A 23,008-nucleotide genomic window follows, 5' to 3' on the forward strand; every position below is an offset into this window, starting at 1 on the left:
ATTTGGGTTCTTGGTCAATTGTGTTTGTGGGGTTGGTTTTTTTGGTTTTTGCTTTTTAAGGTTTTGTAAAATAAAATTTAGGGAGAGGTGGACTAGTGGCGGGTGAAGTCATCGGCGGCTTCTTCAGCTTCAAAAAATTTTGATCTTGCCAAGGAGATACAGAGAACTCTGCAATCCGATGGAGGGTAGTCTTTGGTTGCTGGGTTTCATTCTTCACAATTGCTGGGTTTTTGAAGAAATGTTGGTTTGTTGCTGGGAGAAGGAGAAAGGGGAAAGAGAGAAAGAGAAAGTCGTTGGTGCTGAGGACTTGATGTAGACATATCCCTAACGCGGGTCCCACAAAGGGGCCACAATCTTAGCAATATTACAAACTTGCCACTGAGTAATGGAAAATGAGTTATGAAAATAGGTGAAATGTGTTTTCACTTTCCCTCTTCATCACTCATTTTTTGAGTCACAAAATCACCAAAACTGAGTCATGGATGATGAGTGATATCATCCAAACAACTGCTCTTCTGTGGTCCCATCAGTTTTGGATCATGAGTGATGAAAACAGGATCATATCACTCAAAACTCACTACATCCAAACATGCTCTAAGTCGTTTTCTTGTTTTTTCTCCTTCTTCCTTGGACCTGCATCTCCTGCCAGACCACCACAAAACAAGTGATCTTTCACATTTTTACTCATTTTATATGAATCTCCGACAATTATTTTTAAAGTGGTGTTAATGGGCACCTTACATTGCCTGTTAATAGCAATTTTTAACTTTTTTATGGTACAATTTTTTGTTCTTTTTTTACAGTTTTATATCATATTTTTCAGTGTGAGATTAGCTTTGTAGAGAGAAAAAAAAATTAAAATAACCAAAAAAAAAATTTTATGTCATTTTCATTTATTTATTTAATTTTTTTATTAAATGAGACTTATTTTTGTACAACCTTACCAAGTGTGCCGTGCTTGTTAACATTTGTCATTTTTTAATGCATTTTTTTTTTCACAACATGTACTTTACAGTCCAATTTTCCTTCATTTTAAAACACACATATAAATATATAAATCAGTGTATTGCCAATTGCCTACAAATTTTCAAACATGTTCTGTTTGTTTTTTGCTAAATAAATTTTGTTAACTTGGAACATTATGTTGTTTTATCTGTCCAGGGGAAAAATAAATCCTTTTATTTTAATCAAAATATTTTGGCACTTTTTTTTCTTAATCAAAATTATAATGCTTATTATTATTATTATTTTTTTAGTATCTCTGGAATCGGACATTACAAGGACTTGACTCCTTGATATTAACTTTAAGTCATCCTGAAGAATAGTATAAGGTTTTAAATTATTTCATATATCATATTATTTAATTCTTCAACAGTTAAAATCACATCATCTGGAACTTAAAAAAAAAAAAATCTGGATATTAAAATTATTAATTTTTTATTTGAAAAAACTTTGATATTTACCACGGCTTTTTTCCCCCTTAAGAAGAACAAAGAAATTTTGCATTTTATTTTAATCATAGTTTTGCTTAGGAGAGAACCGTAGAATTGAGTTCATTACACCAATGCCTTTTAAACAAGATGAGGCCTATAAAATGAATAGATCTAACTACTAAGTATATCTAACTAAGTCATGAACTTAATTGGGTTCGATTCGTTAAGATGAGCGTTTCAGCTTAGTTATTAACTAAATGAATCAAAATTAATTAAATTTGAAGCTTTTTTTTTTTTTTTTTTTGAGAAACAAACACACACACACAAGGGAGAGGAAAAGGGGTTCTAATTAAATTTAAAGCTTGATTACTTAATGAATCAATCTTGAACAAATCCAAGCTAATTAATTCAATATGTACGTCCATGGTATTTTCATAATTAGTATAGTATGTGTAATTTTAAAGAAAAGTTTTGCAATAAAATACTTTTAATTCATGTTTTATAAAATATTATCATTGAAGTGTAGATGAATTACTTCTTCTTTTTTTCTTTTTCTTTTTTATATAAATGAAATGAAATGGATGAGTTACTTGGTTAATTTAAGTATATATTTTGGTAGCTAATATGCACTAACAAATATAAACATATGTGTTTCTTAAGCAAAAATTGTATGAAAATAGTTTGTAAATAAACTCTAACTTATTCAAAAAATTAATGAATCAAAATAAAGAATTAAAAATTTAATGCTAGACTCGACTTGCCTGTTTAAGCTTTGTAATATTATTTTTTTGTCACCTTGATAAATGAGATATTTGCTTCTAACCTTTTCAATGATTTTTTTTTCTTAACTCTTAAATGAAAGTTTCATACGGCTAAATATGAGACATGCAATATCTAGATTCTTGACACACTATTGCACCTTTTTTTTTTTTTTTTTTTTGAGAAACAAACACACACACAGGAGAGAGGGAAATGAGTTCTAATACAAAGGCACACTACAACTCCACTCAAAAGCCATGGTAACTTTTAAGGGAAGGTGGGACAATTGTCCCACATTATTTAAGAGAGTGTGTTGTGTGTAGTATAACTTGCCTCACATTGCTTAAGAGAGGACATGCACACTGCCCTTTCCATATTGTAGTAGGTTGAAAATGCATGCATGCATCATGCTTGCGCAATGTTAGACAATGTGAAAATAAATCAATGAAATAAAACCTTTAATTAATATACTTATTTATCATTTCTTTGAAATGACAACAAATAGAGAAAGATGATAGCTAGAGTTATAAGCATAATCTCAAATTAACCTTATCACTTGAGGCTTGAAACAACAATATAAATTTATAAACTCACATTGTGTCATTTATATAATTTATTTTTGTTGATTAATTTTATTTAAAAGGTAAATTCGCTATTTTTTTTTAATAAATAGATATATAGCGAGGAGGAAGAAACAAGGTTAGAATCATAAATATAACACACCACAAAGCATATCCTTACTACTAGATTATCACTTGAATCCCAAAATAGGAATATACTTTACAAATTTAGATTTTATAATGTTGAACATTGGCTAACTTTAAAAAATAAATGGACAAATATGGTTGGAACTAAGTGTACTAGACTAAAAATATATATAATATAAATGAAAGTTTTTGACCTTTTGCTAACTTCCTTTAATGTTGTCACTTAAACTTTTGTTTTGTACTTTTTTTAAATATAGATTCCTATTTTAAAGACCCAACCGATGAAGGAACTGAAAAATAAAGTGAATTTTGGTTTTTAAGTTCAACTGGGAAGTCTGGGATTAGATCGATGGTCGAACCGATAATTTCATAAATAATTGAATTAATAGTTTACAAAATATATTTAAACCAATATAAACAATTTCAAATAAGATTTCATACCTTATATAAAATGAGTATGAAAAAAAAAGTATGAACAATCAATCAAATTAACATTACAAAAAAAAAATTGTTATAATATTATTTATTTATTTATTTACAACATAATTAAGAATAAATAATTTAATTGGACTACCCTCAAATTTTTTTTTTTTTTGGACTACCCTCAACTTAAAAGGATTGAAAGGTTTTTTTTTTCTTTGGGTAGAGATTTATTCCAAAATAAAAAGGTATTAAATTAGATGCTAATCAATATTTCGAACATAAAAACCTAAAACAAATACACCTGGCTGCCATACCGCGTCATGCGTGAAGTGCATCATCCAATGTCCCCAATGTGCCTTTCAAACTATTATAGTATTATTATGTTTTTCTTTATATTTTGGGTAGGTTTTCACGAGTACAGATAAGTAAGTAATAATTTTTAAATCCATATTTTGCCCCAAAAAAAAATATCTTGTTCCTTCGGCCTAAAAACCGCATGATTGCGTCATATCACAACAATATCCTGTGCCCTCTTTCCCCAAAGATTTATTATTACAGTAGTTAGATTTACTCCTCTAGCCGCAGTATGCCTAGGCTTGTGCCTCCATTGAACCCTCTCCTCAGCTACTTCAATTCTAATCTTCTTTCTTTTGTTCTCTTTTTCTACTCTATTCACTATTGTTCACCTCTATTGTTCACACCCTAGCCGGTTGATCTGGTCCAACTGGCTGATTTTTAAAACTATACTCTTCTTCTTCTTATTATTTCAATTAAAAATATAAATAAATAAATAATTTTCTTTATTATTTCAATTAAAAATATAAATAAACAAACACTTTTCCCTGTCTTATTGGACCGAGTCCTTGCTATCATCACACGCTAAGCCTATATAATGTCCAGCAACTTTCATGAAAAAACACAGCCTCTCTGACACTCAAACACGGAAATGGAAGCAATACACATCTTCCTATTCTGCATTACTCTCGTCTTGTTCTTCATCCGACCCAAATTTCTTCGCAAATCCAACACCAAAAACCTCCCACCAGGCCCAAATGGCCTCCCTATCATTGGTAACCTTCACCAACTTGGTCCTAGACCCCATGAAACTCTCTCCGCAATGGCTAAAGAGTTTGGTCCCTTGATGACTCTCAAATTTGGCTCTGTCACCACCATAGTTGCTTCCTCTGCTGAAACCACCAAAGAAATCCTTCACACCCATGACCAAAACTTTTCTAACCGACCTGTCCCTGACTCAGTAGCCACTCAACCACACCCAGAAGGCACTCTTGCTTGGGTCCCCGGTGACCACAGGTGGCGCAACCGTAGACGCATATGTAGCACCCAAATGTTCACTTCTCAACGCCTTGACTTGTTACAACACTTTCGTCACAAGAAAGTGCACCAACTCATAGCTCACATAAACAAATATAAGGGTACCCCAGTTGATATTGGGTCCTTAGCGTTTGCTACCACGTTGAATCTTATATCAAACACTATTTTCTCGGTGGATATAGTGGACCCGGATTTTGAATCAGCTCAGGAATTCAAGGAACTTGTTTGGAGGATTATGATGGATGCTGGGAAGCCTAATGTTTCGGATTACTTTCCGATGTTGAAGAGGTTTGATTTACAAGGAGTGAGACGCCATGTTCAGGTTTCCTATAAGAGGATGCATGAGATATTTGATGACATCATTGCTACGCGTTTGAAACACAGAGAGACTGATAAGACAACCAGACATGGTGATTTCTTGGATGTGCTTCTTGATCAGATGCAAGAAGATGGGTCCGACTTTAGTATTGACACCATCAAGCCCCTGATTCTGGTAAGAATTTAATTCTAGTTTCTTGGATTTATCATAATATATATATATATATATTTATATATATATATATTTATATAATTATCAGTTGCTATTTTTACCCTTTTTTTTTTCTTTTCTTTTTTTTTATAAATTATGACTCTATAACTTTCTTATGGTAATTACTAATTACTGGGAATCTGTCACATGCACAAAAATGATTGTGTCACAAAATTTTTAATTTAAGGTATATATAGATCCGTATATTTTGTTGAAACTAAAAATTTTTATTGAAAGTACTATAGATAAATGTAAAAAATAACTAAAATAGTACGGTGAGACTTATAAATAGTAGTACTAAAAAGTACATTAAAATTTATAGTAGTAAAAATAAATTAAATAGTAAAATAAGTTGGATTTTTAAGTGTTGCCAAACACTCCCTTAATTAAAGATTTGGTTTGTAAATGGGACTGGATACGTGTTTAAAAATGATTCAACTCAAGATAGTGTTTTGGGTCCTTGTATGGTGTTTGAGTACAGTGAATAGAAACCTTACCTTTTTCTGACTGAAAAGTCCCTATTGATTCAATCCCCATCTTGCAAATTGCATAGGGGTGCGTATATAACTATATATTAATGCCTTTTGAGGCATTTAGAGGTACATAACCCTCGATGTCATGAGCTCGAGAGCTGGCCCAGCTGGTTTGACAGATCAATATGTAAATTATACAAATCTACCAAACATATTATAGTTCTATGTTTTTCATGAAGTAGGTCGATACTCAATATTATAATTTGCTTTTATATCATAAAGTGTAAGTTGTACTTAGCATGAAAATCATCATAAAAGCTATTAAAAAAATAAATAAAATAAATCATCACGAAATGTAAAAGGTTTTTTTTTACAAGATAAAAATTTTACTCTAGCGTAATCTAAATGTATATGTGTAATCTAAATGTATATGTGTGAAGTTTCAATTTAGAAACTTAAACTCCGACCTTTACTTCACACATCCTACAAACACGAATAAGTCTAGTGCCACATATTTTGGCACAACAAATGCCACAGCTCACTCATGTGATAAGTTGTGGTTGATGGAAGGGTGATGGTGAGTTTATGTAATGTGAGGATATTTCTCTACCAACCACAACTCATCATATAAGTGAGTTGTGACATTTATTGTGTCAAAATGTGTTACACTAAATTTATTCTACAAACACTTATAGTTATCCTTATGAAGTGCTTATTGCACTAAAGTGTGTGGTGTTTATAAAATTTATTGACGTGTTTGATTTGACTCTCTTTCCAAAAAAATCTAATGAGCACCAATACCCTACACCATCATTATTGAGACAATAAAGCCACGTAACTGCACCCAAGACTTCCTCTTTTGAAATCCTTTTTTGTTCATTGAATGGCCAAGAAAAAGATATAAGAGTTTGAGGGCTACAAGTATGTCATCATGTCCGTAAGGAAGTCGTTGTCTGAACTGTAATTGACGTTAAGAATTACTAATTACAATATCTAATTTTGTAAAGGTTTACACGTGATAACATCTTCAAAAATTAGACTGAAGATTAGTCATTTTAGACATGAGATTAAAAACTTTTCTATATATTATTAAAAAAGCTAAAACTTAATTGTCAAATTATAACTTTAATTAATAGAAGAATTATTTTAGAATCACACATTTAGACATACATGGCTTATATATGTTTCAATTCATAATTGAATTACTTCATTTACATATTAGTTTTTCACTTAAAATATATTTAATCTAAGATCACATCATTTCCTTCAATTCTCATATTTGGCTGACTATGAATTGCAAAAAAAAAAAAAAAAAATTATATAAAAGTAATAATTAAACAATTATAAGCTACCACCATGAAAAATGACATAATCTTATTAGAATAACTCCTTAAAACACTCTTATGACTAGTAACACCCACCAAACAAGTTGTGAAAAGAAGTGTTTAGCCACACGGTGTTTTCCAAGACTTTTGGTATTGGAACGTGACCCAAATCAAAAGTCATGGGGAAATTTTAACATCTGTATTCTGTAGTCTGCATAGTTTGACTTGGGACTTAAATGACAGTGATTGCGACATAATGCTATTGTTTACGGGGATTTGGATTCGGTGCAATGCTTAGAGTATGACACCGGATGCAATTAATGTTCAATCTCAACCGTATCAGGCGCAATACCAACTTTATCTTAATTACAGTACAGACACGTTGTTGGTGTCGTGCCGGTCCGTCAGTTGGACCCTTTGAAAACCCTAGGGCCCGCTTCTAGAAGTGAATTATTGGCTTTTTAGCCAGCTGTACCTGTTTCCCCTTTCCACAGGCCATAGGAGTTAATTGGCCTTTTGTAACCATGGTGGAGATGATATCAAAAAAAAAAAAAAAAAAAACCATGGGAGATGGGACACAAAGTTAGATTCATTTTTTTTTTTTTTTTTGCTGAATAGGAACAAAGTTTTGATATTTTAGAGAGGACAAATTTATTAAACCTTTTCAAGATATTTTGATTCAAAATAAAAAATATCATCCCTGTCATCTCACCTACATATTTTCATGCCTTTTGATGGGTTGTGGTTAAAGCCAACAACCTGCATATAAATAATAATAATAATATACACAACTTGTTTGTATTAGTTAGTATATTATTAATTATTTTTTATTTTTAAAAATATATTAAAGTTCTTAATTGAGGATTTATTAATTCTTAATATGTTTACATTATATATATATATATATATTTATGGGCTTTGGTGACCATTAGCCAACAAATAGGTATTATTAAGACATTCAAGATACCAATTCTTGAATGAAAAAAGGGGTGGTAACTTACATGATGGAATGGCTAAGATCATTTTTTTTTTTTTTTTTTTGCTGGGTAAATGTGGGGAATTGAACCCCTCGTTAAAAGTTACCATCGAAATCGGGTACTACTAGGCTACAAGACCCAGTGACAATGAAATGACTAAGATTGATGCTGAATGACGAATTCAACTATATACCTTAATTATATCCTTATCTTCTTTAAAAAAAAACAAAAAACAAAAAAAACTATAGACCTTATCTTAAAAACTTGAAACAGATCTTGTCTCGTGTTCTCTTCTTTAAATGCCCTTTGTTTTATTCGTGATTATTATGTCTGACATTTATGTATGAATATTATATATAATATAGTACAACAACAAGACTGATCAACCACTTCAACTATTAAACCAATGTATCCATTGGTCATAAATAGGACAAACTTTTACTTAAATTGGTTTAAAAGAAAGTTTCATTACATGAAAATTTTAAAATTTTCATAATATAATTGTAGTCACAATACCTATTTAAAAATTATTTGATTTTTTAAGATGATTTAATTAATCATGACTAAATTTAAACAATCTTATAAACGGTTACGTAGAGTAAAACTTTGTCCATATTATTTAATCTTAATGCATGTTGTAGTGCTCAATTTTCAAGTCTACTTCTCACACATGAAAACGTTTGCAGGATTTGTTTATTGCTGGTAGTGATACATCTGGATTGACTACAGAATGGGCAATGGCAGAGCTTCTACGTAAGCCTAAAACATTGCAGAAGGCAAGAGATGAAGTTCTGCAAGTGATTGGTACTCACGGTGAAATTAAAGAATCAGACATTGATAGATTTCCATATATCCAAGCAGTTGTGAAAGAGACATTGCGGCTTCACCCACCTGCACCACTTCTCTTGCCTTACATAGCTGGAAACGATGTTGAAGTATCTGGTTACACCATATACAAAGGAAACCAAGTTCTAGTAAATGCATGGTCTATTGGTAGAAATCCCAAATATTGGATTGACCCTTTGTCATTTGAGCCTGAAAGGTTTGTAGGATCCAACTTAGATTTCAAAGGAAGGGATTTTGAGTACATTCCATTTGGTGCTGGTAGAAGAATTTGCCCTGGCTTACCACTTGCTCAAAGAATGGTTATACTAATGCTGGGTTCAATTTTACATTCATTCAATTGGAAACTTCCCGAGGGAATCACCGCAGAGAACCTTGACATGTCTGAGCAATTTGGAATCACTTTGAAGAAGGCTAATTCTCTTTGTGCCGTTCCTTTTGTTGAGTAAAGGAATGGATTTTAATTATTGGAGTTTGCATATTACCATGTACTTTATGGCCCTTTTTCTTTTGCTTCCACGTTGTTGGTTTTTTTTTTTTCAGTGTTGTGTGCCCAAAGGTTTGATTCCTTTGTGCAACGTTCTGACTAGGATACAAAAATTTGATCACCTTATAAGCTTTGTACTAATATCTTGATCAGTATATGAAAGCCTATGTGCTCAATAATGTATATTTTATGTGTCCAGCATCTTGTTAATGCTCAATGAATGTGGTAGGTTTTTGATACCTTTATACTTGGTTAAATTCAAAGATGGAAACCATAATCTCCCCGTGGAGAAATTATTTACTATTAGGACCCATACCTCATATTAGGGGAAAGAGGATTTTTCCTGTAAAAGTGAATAATTTCTCATTTCTCAATCGCTTTATGTCAAGGACTTTGTCAAACCATATATGCTTCCACAGGGGCGGCTCCAAGACCAACCCAGGAGGTTCAAATGAACCCCCGACTTGTTCCTAAAAAAAAAAAGTTATATAATATATATATATATATATATTTTTTTTACTCCAACAATAAAAATTTGAACACTCTAACTTTAAATTTTTTGTTAAACTTATTTGAAATAAGTTTGAACATGATCCTTAGTTTTTCTCTATGTTTGATTTGTATTTATGTCTTCTTAGTTTTTCTCTGATCAAATATTTTGATGAGTGCTCTACACATTTGCAAGCCCAAGAAATCTTTTACTATTTATACTAATTCCAAGAGAATGACAGTGTGCATATTTAAAAAACCATTCACTTCAAAAGTAAAATTTTATTACTGGAGTATTATTTTTCTTAGTTTCATCCTTACTCCTAGGCCCAGCCCTACTCCTAAATGTGTTACTATTCTTATTTATTTAATATTTTTTTATTCAATTGATATAACTTATAAATATAAATTATATAATAAGTTATTATTAATTTGATAAAAATGTATAATTAGTTATTTAAATCTATTTGTTTACACATCCAATGATTGTTATCTTAACAATCTTTTGAATGTTAATATTTTTAAAGATTATTGTACAATATAGTTGTGTTATATATAACATAAAAGTTATATATATATATATATAGAAAAAAAAAAACAAAAAAAAATCATTTTATTTTTTACTCACACTTCTCCCGCCAATAAATTCATGGCTCCGTTATTATTGACTCCCCTAAATAAAAATCCCGGAGCTGCTACTGTGCCTCCAGAGATAAAAAAAACAATGTAATCTCGCTTGGGAAGACAGGAAAGCTTTCAATTGCAGTAACGTCAAGGTACTGTCAAACCATGCCCCAAAAGAAGACTAAAGATATGTGGACTAAACAGCTCAAACCACAACAGTAAATAGGTTCAGCCATGTGATGATATCTACTAAGAACAACAATATACATCATTTTCCACAGCAGGCTCTTACCCCTAGTGGGACTGTGAGAGGCTGTCTTCCAAAAGCCACCATCAAAATTCAACGCAAGGACGCATTTTTCCATTTCATGAGATGTTGTATTTAATTCTCTAGAACACCAGACAACATAAATATCACAGAGGTTATTTGCCATTGACATAATATCTTCCATAATATTTTAAATTTCCCAATTAAATTAAATCAGATAACTGTCCTGACTAATGCAATGTTACCTTTCAAGATAATTAAATTCAATCAAAATGATATAAACACATGGTTGAATTTAAAGAAGAACTTTAAAGTTTAAAGAACATCACATGGAAATTTTATGCATTCAATGATGAGAGAATCTGAACAGAGAGGGATATATAGAGGCAGTTTGTATAGAGAAAAAGGGAAATCTCAACCTCAGTCGACAATCATAAGTGATTATTTAGTACTTTTTAGGAGTACAATCCACTTGAATTTCAACTCGCCACCTCAGTCCCCACATGGTGTTGTACTCTTTCCAGTTTTATAGAGAGCTAGTATATGCTTAATTCCCTACATCTAAAGTATTTTGAATTTTAGTGCTTCTTTATTTGTTGAAGTGTTCTCCCTTTCCAGATGTATAAGAGACATTTGTTGGACAAATCTTATATGGTCGGTTTTCACTTCAGCCTAACCACTACGCAGTAACGCACTAGACACGCGATCTCTACTCGGTGCGGTAGACAACACCAGTTCAATGCAACTAATCAATTACAAAATTGAAAAAAAAAAAAAAATGTAGACGAAAATCAATGGTCCAATACACTCATTACTTCTAGATATTACTTTAGTTTCCCTCATTTTCTCAAGAACCAAATACTGTGCATTCATCACACCCAAATTGCATCAGAATTAAATTCATCAAATACTAGAAGCAGTCAAAATTGGAACTCGCCTCATTATCAAAGGAATGAGAATTCCTCATCATAAACACTCCATTTCCAAAGAATGGGTACGGGTGAAGAGAGATTCTCAAAAATGAGTGTTCACTCCTTCGTTTCCTTTTTTTCAATACTTCATATCTATTGAAGGATAAAGTTTCATTGACTACGTAGGCTATTTCACAACTCACTATACCATCATTCACCTTAGGAATTTGAGTGCTTTTGTGTTTTCAGTCGTGCATTATTGTTCATGTTCAGTTAGCATTGCATTTAGTTTCCTTTGAAAAATAAACTAAAAAATGAAGAAATAAAATAAAAAAAGTGAGGAGAAAAGAATGGAGAAAAAAGTGTAAAAGACCTTGTTTAACCTTTTTACGTAATAACATCATTGCATCAATACGCAGATGTTGTAATATAGACTTGCAATTTTAACTATATATGCACGAATTAAGAATGAGAAAATATACTATGATTCAAGACTAAATTAGTAAATTAAAAATAAAATTAGTATTTGTTAATTGTTTCTAAAATATAAAGAAAAAACAAGATAGTTTTTTTTTTAATATATATATATCAACTCAATCATCCATCAAAATGGAACTCAATCTTTTGAAAATTTCAAATATTATAGTTGGCTTTGTCGTAATGTAAATCAAATAAAACATATTTATTATTATGTTATATATCTATTATTCTTCTAACTCAATAAGCAAATAGTGATTTTAGAATCACAAATTATTTCACAATTTTTTGCTACAATTTTGGCGTGATAGATTGTGAATAGTTATTTATCACTTCCATATAGACTTACCTTTTTTTCTCAACTACTCACATTCTGCCACATCACAATAGTAACAAAGAAGTTGTAAAATAAGGGCAAAATTTGCCGAATAGTATATTTTTAGAAAAAAATTTGCTACATAGCATGCGGATGAAACATTTTAGTTAGTTGGATTGTTTTTGAAAATTGAGTTTAACAAACTCGAGTTCCAACCTATTCCCTCTCAGATAAAGTCTGACATGGACAAAAAAAAAAGGTGGAACTCGAGTCTAAGAAACTCGAGTTCCATTTGTACAGAACTCGAGTTTCCCAAACTCAAGTTCCATGTGAAAAAACTTGGAACTCGAGTTCCATTTTTTTTTAAAAAAAAACAGTCTAACTAACTAAAATGTTTCCTCCACATGCTTTTTTGCTAATATTTTTCCAAAAAGATGCTTTTCTACAAATTTTTCCTAAAATAAGTTGTAGTACTAATTTTTTTACGAAGAAAATCACAAAGCATCATTTTTCATTGACAATAAATTAGAATCATATATAATATATTCATAACTAGAAAAAATCACATCAAAATATTTCACATCTATAAATCAAACTCATTACTCATAAGTTAAAAGAGCAAATTTTACCATATATATAAAGAAATGTTGGAAAAGATAGTACATCGTAAATTGATATTACCCCAGCTTCTTTTCTCTCTAGGTTTCTTCGAAACTTTAGAGGTGAAACAAGAGGCTTGTTGGTGGACAAGAAGTGTTTCTCCAATCTGGTAGAAATCTAGCTTAACACTCTCTATCTACCTTGTTTCTTCCCTGTTCCATCCCAACCTTGGCAGGTACCCTTTCCCTATGGAAGAACTATTGAAGCATTGTGAGAAGTTGCAACTAACAGAGCATGAAACTGAAAGGTGGACTTAGACGTTGTGGAGGTGACTAAGGGATGGGTATTAGCTGGTAACTTCCTATCCAAAAGACGTATTAATTTAGAGGCAATAGTAAAGGCGCTGAAGCCAATATGGAAAACAACGGTGAATTTCGAGATTCAGGACGTTGGAGACAACACAACTCTCTTCCTATTCCAAAACGAAGAGGATATGAACTGGGTGCTATGGGCAAGTCCGTGGTCTTTTGATAAATACCTTCTAGTCCTCCAAAAACTGGGAAAAGGGGACTCTGTCTCCTCGTTAAGTTTTGACAAAACCCCTTTCTAGATTCAGATACATGGCTTGCCTTTGCGAATGCAAATAACAGAGGTGGCCAAAAAGATTGCCGGCTCGATGGGGGTAATAAAGAAGGTAGATGTAGGGCCAAGGGGTTTTAGCATGGGAAAGTACTTAAGGTTACACTTAACTATCGATATTTCAAAACCACTATGTAGAGGAAGAGTGGTCCACATGGGAGGCAATGAAAAGGGATGGGTGGATTTTCGCTACGAGCGCCTCCCCATTTTTTGCTATTGGTGTGGCAAATTGGACCACAATGACAAAGATTGCCTGCTTTGGATTGATAGCAAAGAATCACTAGCATTTGAAGAAAGGCAGTTTGGACCCTGGCTTTGGGTAGACTCGGGAAGGCTCCAAAAGCCATAGGTGGCGAAAGTTACCAACCGGAAAAACGGAGAGGAAGGAAAAAGCAAGGAAGGGGCATATTAGTTCAACACCCGAGATGCGAAGAACAATCGGTGGTCACCTGGGGTGGTGTGCGACAACAGTGAGATATCCCCTCGGCCAAAAGAGGCAACCAATGTGTCAGACTTGGTAATGGCGGATGTGACACCTCAAGAAAAGAAGCCAGTAAACTTTGAGGAGCAATGGCAGGAGATAGACAGCGCCATAAATGATGATGTTATAGTATAGGAACTAACGAGAATCAATGAGCTAAATAAGTTTAACAAAGGTGGCTCAAGATTTTCGAATATTGAATAACCCGAGGTGTTGGGGATTGGAGTGAAAGAAAAAGTTAACATGACCCAAATACAAAACCCAGATTCAACTGCTGACCCAACTAGTCCATATGGGCTTGCAAAAGAGCTAAACGAGGCCCAAAAAGGCCAAGGCTAGTTTGCTTTGAAAGTAGAAGAAGAGGACCGAGTTTTAAGAAGTAGAGGGTGAAGTACTCCAAAAGGCCCATTCTCAAGCCCCACACTTAAGAAATGACAACACAGGGAAGCGCACGAGTACTCCCCAGAAACTTCCAGAGAAAAAGAATCTCATTGAGAGCAGGGGAAAAGAAAACAAGCCGCCATCTGGGGAGAATGAAACCCAGAATCACAAAGTGGAAAAGGGGGGGCATTCAAGGTACGTGGAAAAGATTCCGGAGAGATGGTGAGACAGCAACAAGCTACAACATTACCGTGCCTTAAACCGGTTTGAAGAGGAAAGGGACGACGCTGACAAAAGAAGTCCAGAAAGAAATGGAAATCGGAAAACGGAGCAATAAGGAGGAAGAAGTGGCTCTAATGGGTCAACTCATGGCAAGACACTTGGGATTGGCGAAGGCTACGGCGCAGCCCCGCTGTCATCAATGAGTACTCTGGCTTGGAACTGTAGGGGGCTTGGGAACTGGCGTACAGTTCGTGCTCTCAAGAAGGTAGTGTCTTCTGAAGATCCCGATTTTATTTTTTTAATGGAAACAAGGCTTGTAGTTTCGAAAATGGTTGGTATTAAGGAAGGTTTGAATCGTACCCAAGGGATGGTAATACCGAGTAAAAGGCGAAGTGGGGGTCTTGCCCTCCTATGGAAAAAAGAGCTAAAGGTGGATGTCCAATCCTATTCGGACAGCCACATTGATGCGATTATTGGTTAAGGGGATGATAGGTTGCAATGACGATTAACGGGCTTCTATGGAAACCCTGAAACAAGCAAACGGGAGGAGTCGTGGCTATTGCTCAAGCAGCTTTCTTCTCTAAACTCTTTACCGTGGGTCTGTCTCGGAGATTTTAATAAGTTGATGAATGGGGGTGAGAAGGAGGGGGGCAAAGCTCGCCCACTAAAGCAAATGGAAAATTTCTGTGAGGTAATCAATGCTTGCAATCTTCGTGATTTGGGTTATACGGGCCAGGATTTTACTTGGTGTAGGTGGTTGGGAAACAGAGGGTGGGTCAGGGAAAGGTTAGATAGAGCGTTAGTCTCAACAAGCTGGCCTGCTAGATTTTCTCAAATGCGGCTGCATCATAAACCCGATTTCTCGTCTGACCATTGTATCCTGGTCCTTAAGGATGTCTGGAAAAACAACAAGAAGCGGCATCAAAAAAAACTCTTCCGTTTTGAAGAAATGTGGCTTAAGGAAGGAACATGTACAGAGGTGGTGAAAGAGGCTTGGGTCAGAGGAGAGAGTAAGGATTTGATTTTCTCGCTTTTCTTTTGTTTGACTGAATGTAGAGCTTCCTTGTCCTCTTGGAATGAGATTTCCTTTGGGCATGTGGGTAAAAAACTTGCGGCTCTACAAGCCAGACTAGAAGTTATAGAATATAACAGGGGGTCCGCAGTCACTATGGAAGAAATTGAATACACAAGAAGGGAAATAAACAAGCTACTAGAAGCGGAAAAGGTCATGTGGTGACAGAGGTCGCAGATCAGCTGGCTGAAGCATGGTGATAAAAACACTTCGTTCTTCCATACAAAAGCCTCAAGCAGGTACCAACGTAACACTATTCAAGGGGTGATGGATGAAGTAGGGTTTTGGAAGAGCGAGGAAGATGGGATTGGCAAAACCTTCGAGGATTACTATGTGAACCTGTTCTCCACTTCCCACCCAGAGATAAATGAAGAACTGATCCACTCTATACATAGGAAAGTGTTGGATCCAATGAACATCCTCCTTTCCCGGGACTTCCGGGCATCTGAAGTGGAATCCGCACTGAAACAGATGTACGCCACCTCTGCCCTAGGGCCAGACGGAATGCCTCCAATTTTCTACCAAAAATTCTGGCCAACGGTAAGCCTCATTGTCACTAAAACTGTCTTAGATTTTATAAATTTAGGCATCACTCCACCGAATTTCAATGAGACTCACATTATTCTAATTCCAAAAGTAAAAGATCCAAAAAGGGTGACGAACTTCCGCTCGATAAGCTTGTGCAACGTTGCTTATAAAATTGCATCCAAGACTATGGCCAATAGGCTAAAGTAGGTCCTACCTCAGCTGGTGTGTAAGAATCAGAGTGCTTTTATGGCTGAAAGGCTCATTACAGACAACGTACTGATGGCTTCGGAGACAATGTATCACATTAGCCAGAAAAGAACAGGAAAGGTGGGAGAAATGGCTTTGAAGTTGGATATGAGTAAGGCATATGATAGAGTGGAATGGGGATGTTTGGAGCAGATTATGCATAAAATGGGGTTCTCAGAGAAATGGGTCGCTCTTGTTATGCAATGCCTCAGCACAGTCACTTATGCCATTAGAATTAATGAAGTCCCGAGGGATCACATCATCCCTTCAAGAGGGTTGCACCAAGGGGACCCACTGTCACCCTATTTATTCCTCCTCTGTGCTAAGGGTCTTTCGGTAGTGCTGAGGGTCTTTCGGCAATGCTTCACCAAGCAGTCCATGAGAAGAGACTAAGGGGGGTGTCTATTTGTAGGAAGGGACCAAAAATCTCTCACCTCTTTTTCGCAAACGACAGCATAATCTTTGGGAGGGCTACCGAATCTGAGGGGTTGGAAATGCTGAGAATTCTCAAGGTATATGAGGACTCTTCGGGCCAGTAGCTAAACAAGCAGAAAACTTCTCTATTCTTCAGTAGGAACACAAGGGGGGAAATACAGAACAAGATCAGAATAATGTTTGGTTCCCAGGTGATCAAGCAACACGAAACTTACCTCAATCTTCCCTCCCTTATCGAAAGATCCAAAACGAATTCTTTTGCTCAATTAAAGACCAAGGTGGCTTACAAGTTGTCAGGTTGGAAAGAAAAGCTTCTTTCGGCTACTGGTAAAGAAGTGCCCATCAAGGTCGTGGCCCAAGCCGTTCCAACCTACACAATGAGCTGCTTCAAGCTCCTAAATAACCTTTGTGATGACCTCACTAGCATGGTAAGACAATTTTGGTAGGGGCAAAGAAAAGGCGAAAAGAAAATGGCTTGGGTAAGCTGGGAGAAAATGTGACAACCAAAAGAAAGTAGAGGAATGCGCTTTAGGGACTTGAAAAGTTTTAATAAAGCACTCCTAGCAAAACAAGGGTGGAGGCTCCAGACAAACACTTACTCTCTGTTCTCTAGGGTGTTCAAGCAAAGCACTTCCCGGATTGTGATTTTGTTCAGGCAACCATTGTCAAGCATCCATCGTTTGCCTGGAGAAGCATTATGTCTGCTTAAGCAGTAGTAGAGAAGGGCAGATGTTGGAGAGTGGGTAATGGCAAAAGCATTCAAATAGGGAAAGATAGTTGATTCCCCTCCAAGTCCTACACTCGGATTCTCTCTCCACTAACAGACTCATGGGCAAGTGCAAAGGTCAATGACCTTATTGTTGAAGAATTGGGGGAATGGAACTCTTCTGTAGTCAGACAACTCTTTTGCCCTGAGGAAGCGGATTTAATCCTGAGCATCCCATTAAGCCTAAGACTCCCAGTGGATAGGATTATGTGGAGGGGTACAAAAAATGGGAACTTCTCTTCCAGCAGTGCTTACCATTGTATTAGAGCAATGGGGAACAACAGTGGGGAGAATTGCTCTGAAGGAGCAGGAATGAAACTAGTATGGAAAAGCATCTGGAACTTAAAACTCCCCAATAAGATTCAAAATTTTGCCTGGAGGGCATGCCGCGAAGCTCTAGCAACCAAATCAAACCTGAAGAAAAGGCAAATTACAAAGGATGATATCTGCCCCCAATGTGGGAAAGGGGCAGAAACCAGCCTTCACTTATTCTGGTTTTGCGACCGTGCTAAGGAGGCCTGGTGTAACAGCAAGACTGTGTTTCCTTTCGCTATTGATAATGGTTGGAGTTTTATTGATGTTGTGTGGCAATTGGTGCACCACAGACCAATTTGCTCGAGTTTAATGGAAAAAGTCATCTCCCTGTGTTAGGAAATCTAGAAGGACCGAAACACAGTCCGCAATGGAGGTAAACATCGCACAGGCAAAACCTTGGTCAGAAGTTCCGCATCTTTAGTGGAAGAGTACAGAGAGGCAAATGAGAGGGAGAGCTACTTGAACCCAGCAGTGCCTGTCAGGTAGCTCCCTCCAGACCCTCCTCGGTTCAAAATGAATGTGGATGGGGCGATTTTCAAAGACCAGCGCGCTACTGGGTTTGGGATGGTAATACGGGACCCTCAAGGCTTGGTTTTGGCTGCGATGAGCAAAAGAATCCCAGCCACTCTGGCTGCGTTAGAAGTTGAGGCAAAATCCATGGAAACTACTATCCATTTTGCGTGGGAGATGGGGTTCAGAGAAGTCTTCTTTGAGACGGACTCATGCACCCTCAAAAATATCCTAACAGGCATCTCGGTGGCCCCGGCTTCTATAGAGGCTATCACGGAGAGTATATTGGCCCAAGTGGACAGGTTTCGTTTTGTCTCTTTTACTCATGTCAAAAGGGATGGCAATAGGCTAGCCCACATCTTAGCCCAATTCGCAAAACAAGTGGGTGACTTTGTTGTATGGTTGGAGGAAACTCCCAATCTGATTGAGGATGGATGTTCTCAAGATGTATCTTGCAACTTTTCTGATGATTTATAAAATTTCAGTATTCCAATAAATTAAAAAAAAAAAAAATAGTAGGATGGATAACTTTTATTTGCATTGAATTCAATAAAAGTTCGCCAAAAAAGTAGATAAGAAAATGAAGTTAGTAGATGACAGAACAAGTTGTGCTTCAATTTAACTCTTTCTTGGAGAACAGCGGTCAACTAGGTACGCCTTCTTTCTCTCTCAGACTCTTAAGTGACAACTCACTCACAAGTGGTCTTTTTCCTCCATCTATGCCACAATCTTATTTCTTAAGTCGTTTTCTTGTTTCTTCTCCTTCTTCCTTGTACATTCATATTATTTAAGGTTTTAAATTATTTCATATATCATATTATTTAATTCTTCAACAGTTAAAATCATATCATCTGGAACTTTAAAAAAAAAAAATTCTGGATATTAAAATTATTAATTTTTTTATTTGAAAAAACTTGGATATTTACCACGGCTTTTTTCCCCCTTCAGAAGAACAAAGAAATTTTGCATTTTATTTTATCATAGTTTTGCTTGGGAGAGACCAACCGTAGAATTGAGTTCATTACATGCACCAATGCCTTTTAAACAAGATGAGGCCTATAAAATGAATAGATCTAACCTACTAAGTATCTAACTAGTCATTAACTTGGGTTTGATTCGTTAAGATGAGCGTTTCAGCTTATTTATTAACTAAATGAATCAAAATTAATTAAATTTGAAGCTTGATTACTAGCTTAATGAATCAATCTTGAACAAATCCAGGCTAATACGTCCATGGTATTTTCATAATTAGAATAGTATGTGTAATTTTAAAGAAAAGTTTTGCAATAAAATACTTTTAATTCATGTTTTATAAAATATTATCATTGAAGTGTAGATGAATTACTTCCTTTTTTTATAAATGAAATGAAATGGATGAGTTACTTGGTTAATTTAAGTATATATTTTGGTAGCTAATATGCACTAACAAATATAAAAATATATGTTTCTTAGGCAAAAATTGTATGAAAATAGTTTGTAAATAAACTCTAACTTATTCAAAAAATTAATGAATCAAAATTAAAAAAAAAAAAAAAAAAAACTAAACATTTAATGCCAGACTCCACTTGCCTGTTTAAGCTTTGTAATATTATTTTGTTGTCACCTTGATAAATGAGATATTTGCTTCTAACCTTTTCAATGATTTTTTTTTTTTCTTAACTCTTAAATGGAAGTTTCATACGGATAAATATGAGACATTCAATATCTAGATTCTTGACACAATACTATCTAACCTTAGGTTATTAATGTGTCTGATTTCTCCACCCAAAAAAAAATTAAAAGCCTTAAAGCTCAAGTGACACCTTCAAATATTTTCCACGAAAACATTTATAATTTAAATTCTCCTTATTGTAACTATTAAATTGTATATATAAGAAATTTATTTATTATACTATTAATGTGTCATCAATTACAGTAATTATCACTTGAGTTTGTGAGTTTTTTTAATTAAAACTACCTTTATATTTTCCTAATTTATAATTGAATATGCAATGATATCAAAGTTAGACTCTATATTTGTGGTACCTAAGGTCACACTATTTGTTATAATTTAATAACATGTGTAATTGTGATCGGTGAATATCCACTTTCACAAAATTTTACTACTTTTTCTCTAATACTCATAGTCATATGTCTCAAAATTGTAATATAAAAGTTGTATCCACAAACTTTCTTGTATTAAAAGGGACCAATGGGCCGGTAATTGTTGTAAGTTTGTAACACTCTTAGCAGTGATTGGGTGGAGAGAGAGAGAGAGTCCCGAAGCAATTGACAATTATTCGTTTGAAAAAGTATTAGGGCGGAGCCGTCGGTAGTCGGTACAATTTAGCATTGCATGCACTGCCCTTTCCATATTGTAGTAGGTTGAAAATGCATGCATGCATCATGCTTGCGCAATGTTACACAATGTGAAAATAAATCAATGAAATAAAACCTTTAATTAATATACTTATTTATCATTTCTTTGAAATGACAACAAATAGAGAAAGATGATAGCTAGAGTTATAAGCATAGTCTCAAATTAACCTTATCGCTTGAGGCTTGAAACAACGATATAAATTTATAAACTCACATTGTGTCATTTATATAATTTATTTTTGTTGATTAATTTTATTTAAAAAGTAAATTTGCTATTTTTTTTCATAGATAGATAAATAGCGAAGAGGAAGAAATAAGGTTAGAATCATAAATATAACACACCACAAAGCATATCATTACTACTGAATTATCACTTAAATCCCAAAATATGAATATACTTTAAAAAATTAAATTTTATAATGTTGAACATTGGCAAACTTTAAAAAATAATCGGACAAATATTGTTTTAACTAAGTGTACTAGACTAAAAATGTATAATATAAATGAAAGTTTTTGACCTTTTGCTAACTTCCTTTAATGTTGTCACTTAAACTTTTGTAAAATCATATTTTCTTACATTATTATTCGAACATATATGTTTTAATTTGTTTATAGAATCACAAATAATATTAAACTATTTTAAAATAATTAGTGTTCGTTAGGTATTTCTTAGTTTATGATAGTGTATTTGCTAAATATGAGAAAAAGATATAGTTTGGTTAGTTTTTATGCTAAATGCATTACAAAAAGATAAAAGTTGAAAAGCTTTACTTTCAGCTTTTTGCCAAATGAACATTTAGAATGCTAAATCATGTTACACATTTCTTATTACACACTTCCTGTAAAATAGTGTTTTGAAAATACGGTTAAAATTGTGAAATAGTGACATAATCTTTTACAAGATTTCACAGTTTTAACTGAAAACACAATTTCAACCGATGTAACAGTATGTGCAATAAATGTGTAATAGCTTGTGTGTGATAACCATTACCCCAATTTAGAACTCACCATTTTTTTTTGAATAAAACATCAATAAATTTTGTGGATAGCATCCTCCAAATTCAAGGAACTCCAGAGGCAAACTTCCTTTTCCAAATACAAACTTCCTTTTCTTTTTGGTAATGATATGAAGTGGTTGAACGCTATTAACAGGGGCGGTTCAAGGCCTAGGGTTAAGGCCCCAAATTTTAAAAGATTTCACCATTAAAAAAATAAAAAATAAAAACCTCATTTCATTATAAAAATACCCAAAATTGTAGAATAATGTTAGAGATATTATCGAATATTTTTGACACCAATCACAAAAAATAAAATAAAATAAAATCAAACATTCATTTATTAGATTAGGGGTATCCAACCAGACCCGGAACCCGACCCACCCGCCCAACCCGGCCGATCCGGTCCGAGAACCGGTCGACCCGACGCCGGCAACGGTTGGCGGTGGATCCTCGATCCCAAAATCCGAGACCGACAGGTCGGTTGATGGGTTAGAGCATGGAAAACCGATTTCAACCGACCCGACCGGAAAACACACCGAAAATAGTTTTCTCCGCCGATTGAAATAGTTCGCCGGTATGATCTTGTCCAATCTGTTGACATCTGGTGAGATCTTGTCGTGATCTGCCAAGATCTCTTCAAGTTCGGCCTAATCTCGTTGAGATCAGCTAAGATCTCTTTGAAATCTGGTCAGATCCAGCAAAAATAAGCAGATTTTGGCAAAAATCCGGTGCGATTCGCATAATCCGAGCCCGACCGAAAACCGACCGGAAAACTTTGACGTCTGACTACTCGAACCGTTGCCGTCGGCGGGTCGACGGCGAATCCATTTTTAGGAGACCCAAAGTAATCGGGTCGGTTTCGGGTTGGGCACAAAACCGACCCGAACTGACCCGTGGACAGCCCTATATTATAGTTGAAACCAACCAATTATATCCATTACTACATCAAATCACATTCATTATCACATCAATTTATGTGCTCTATGTAATAAAATTTGTAGTAACTTTTATATTTTGTAAGATTGTATGATAATAAATGGTTTAAAAAAAATGTTGTGTACTATTTTTCTGACCTCCAAATAGG

General features: G+C 34.6%; 1 protein-coding gene across 1 annotated transcript; it reads left to right on the plus strand.

Annotated features, from left to right (window-relative positions):
- The first annotated feature begins 4,196 nt into the window (after positions 1–4,196).
- On the plus strand, positions 4,197–9,527 carry LOC115954026 (geraniol 8-hydroxylase-like). Its single transcript, XM_031071879.1, has 2 exons — positions 4,197–5,147; positions 8,645–9,527. Exons 1-2 carry the CDS (start codon positions 4,269–4,271, stop codon positions 9,248–9,250), a joined length of 1,485 nt encoding a protein of 494 aa, XP_030927739.1. The 5' UTR covers positions 4,197–4,268; the 3' UTR covers positions 9,251–9,527.
- The last annotated feature ends 13,481 nt before the right edge of the window (positions 9,528–23,008 follow it).

The sequence above is a fragment of the Quercus lobata genome, chromosome 7, assembly GCF_001633185.2.
Source record: "Quercus lobata isolate SW786 chromosome 7, ValleyOak3.0 Primary Assembly, whole genome shotgun sequence".
In the NCBI taxonomy this organism is placed as follows: domain Eukaryota; kingdom Viridiplantae; phylum Streptophyta; class Magnoliopsida; order Fagales; family Fagaceae; genus Quercus; species Quercus lobata.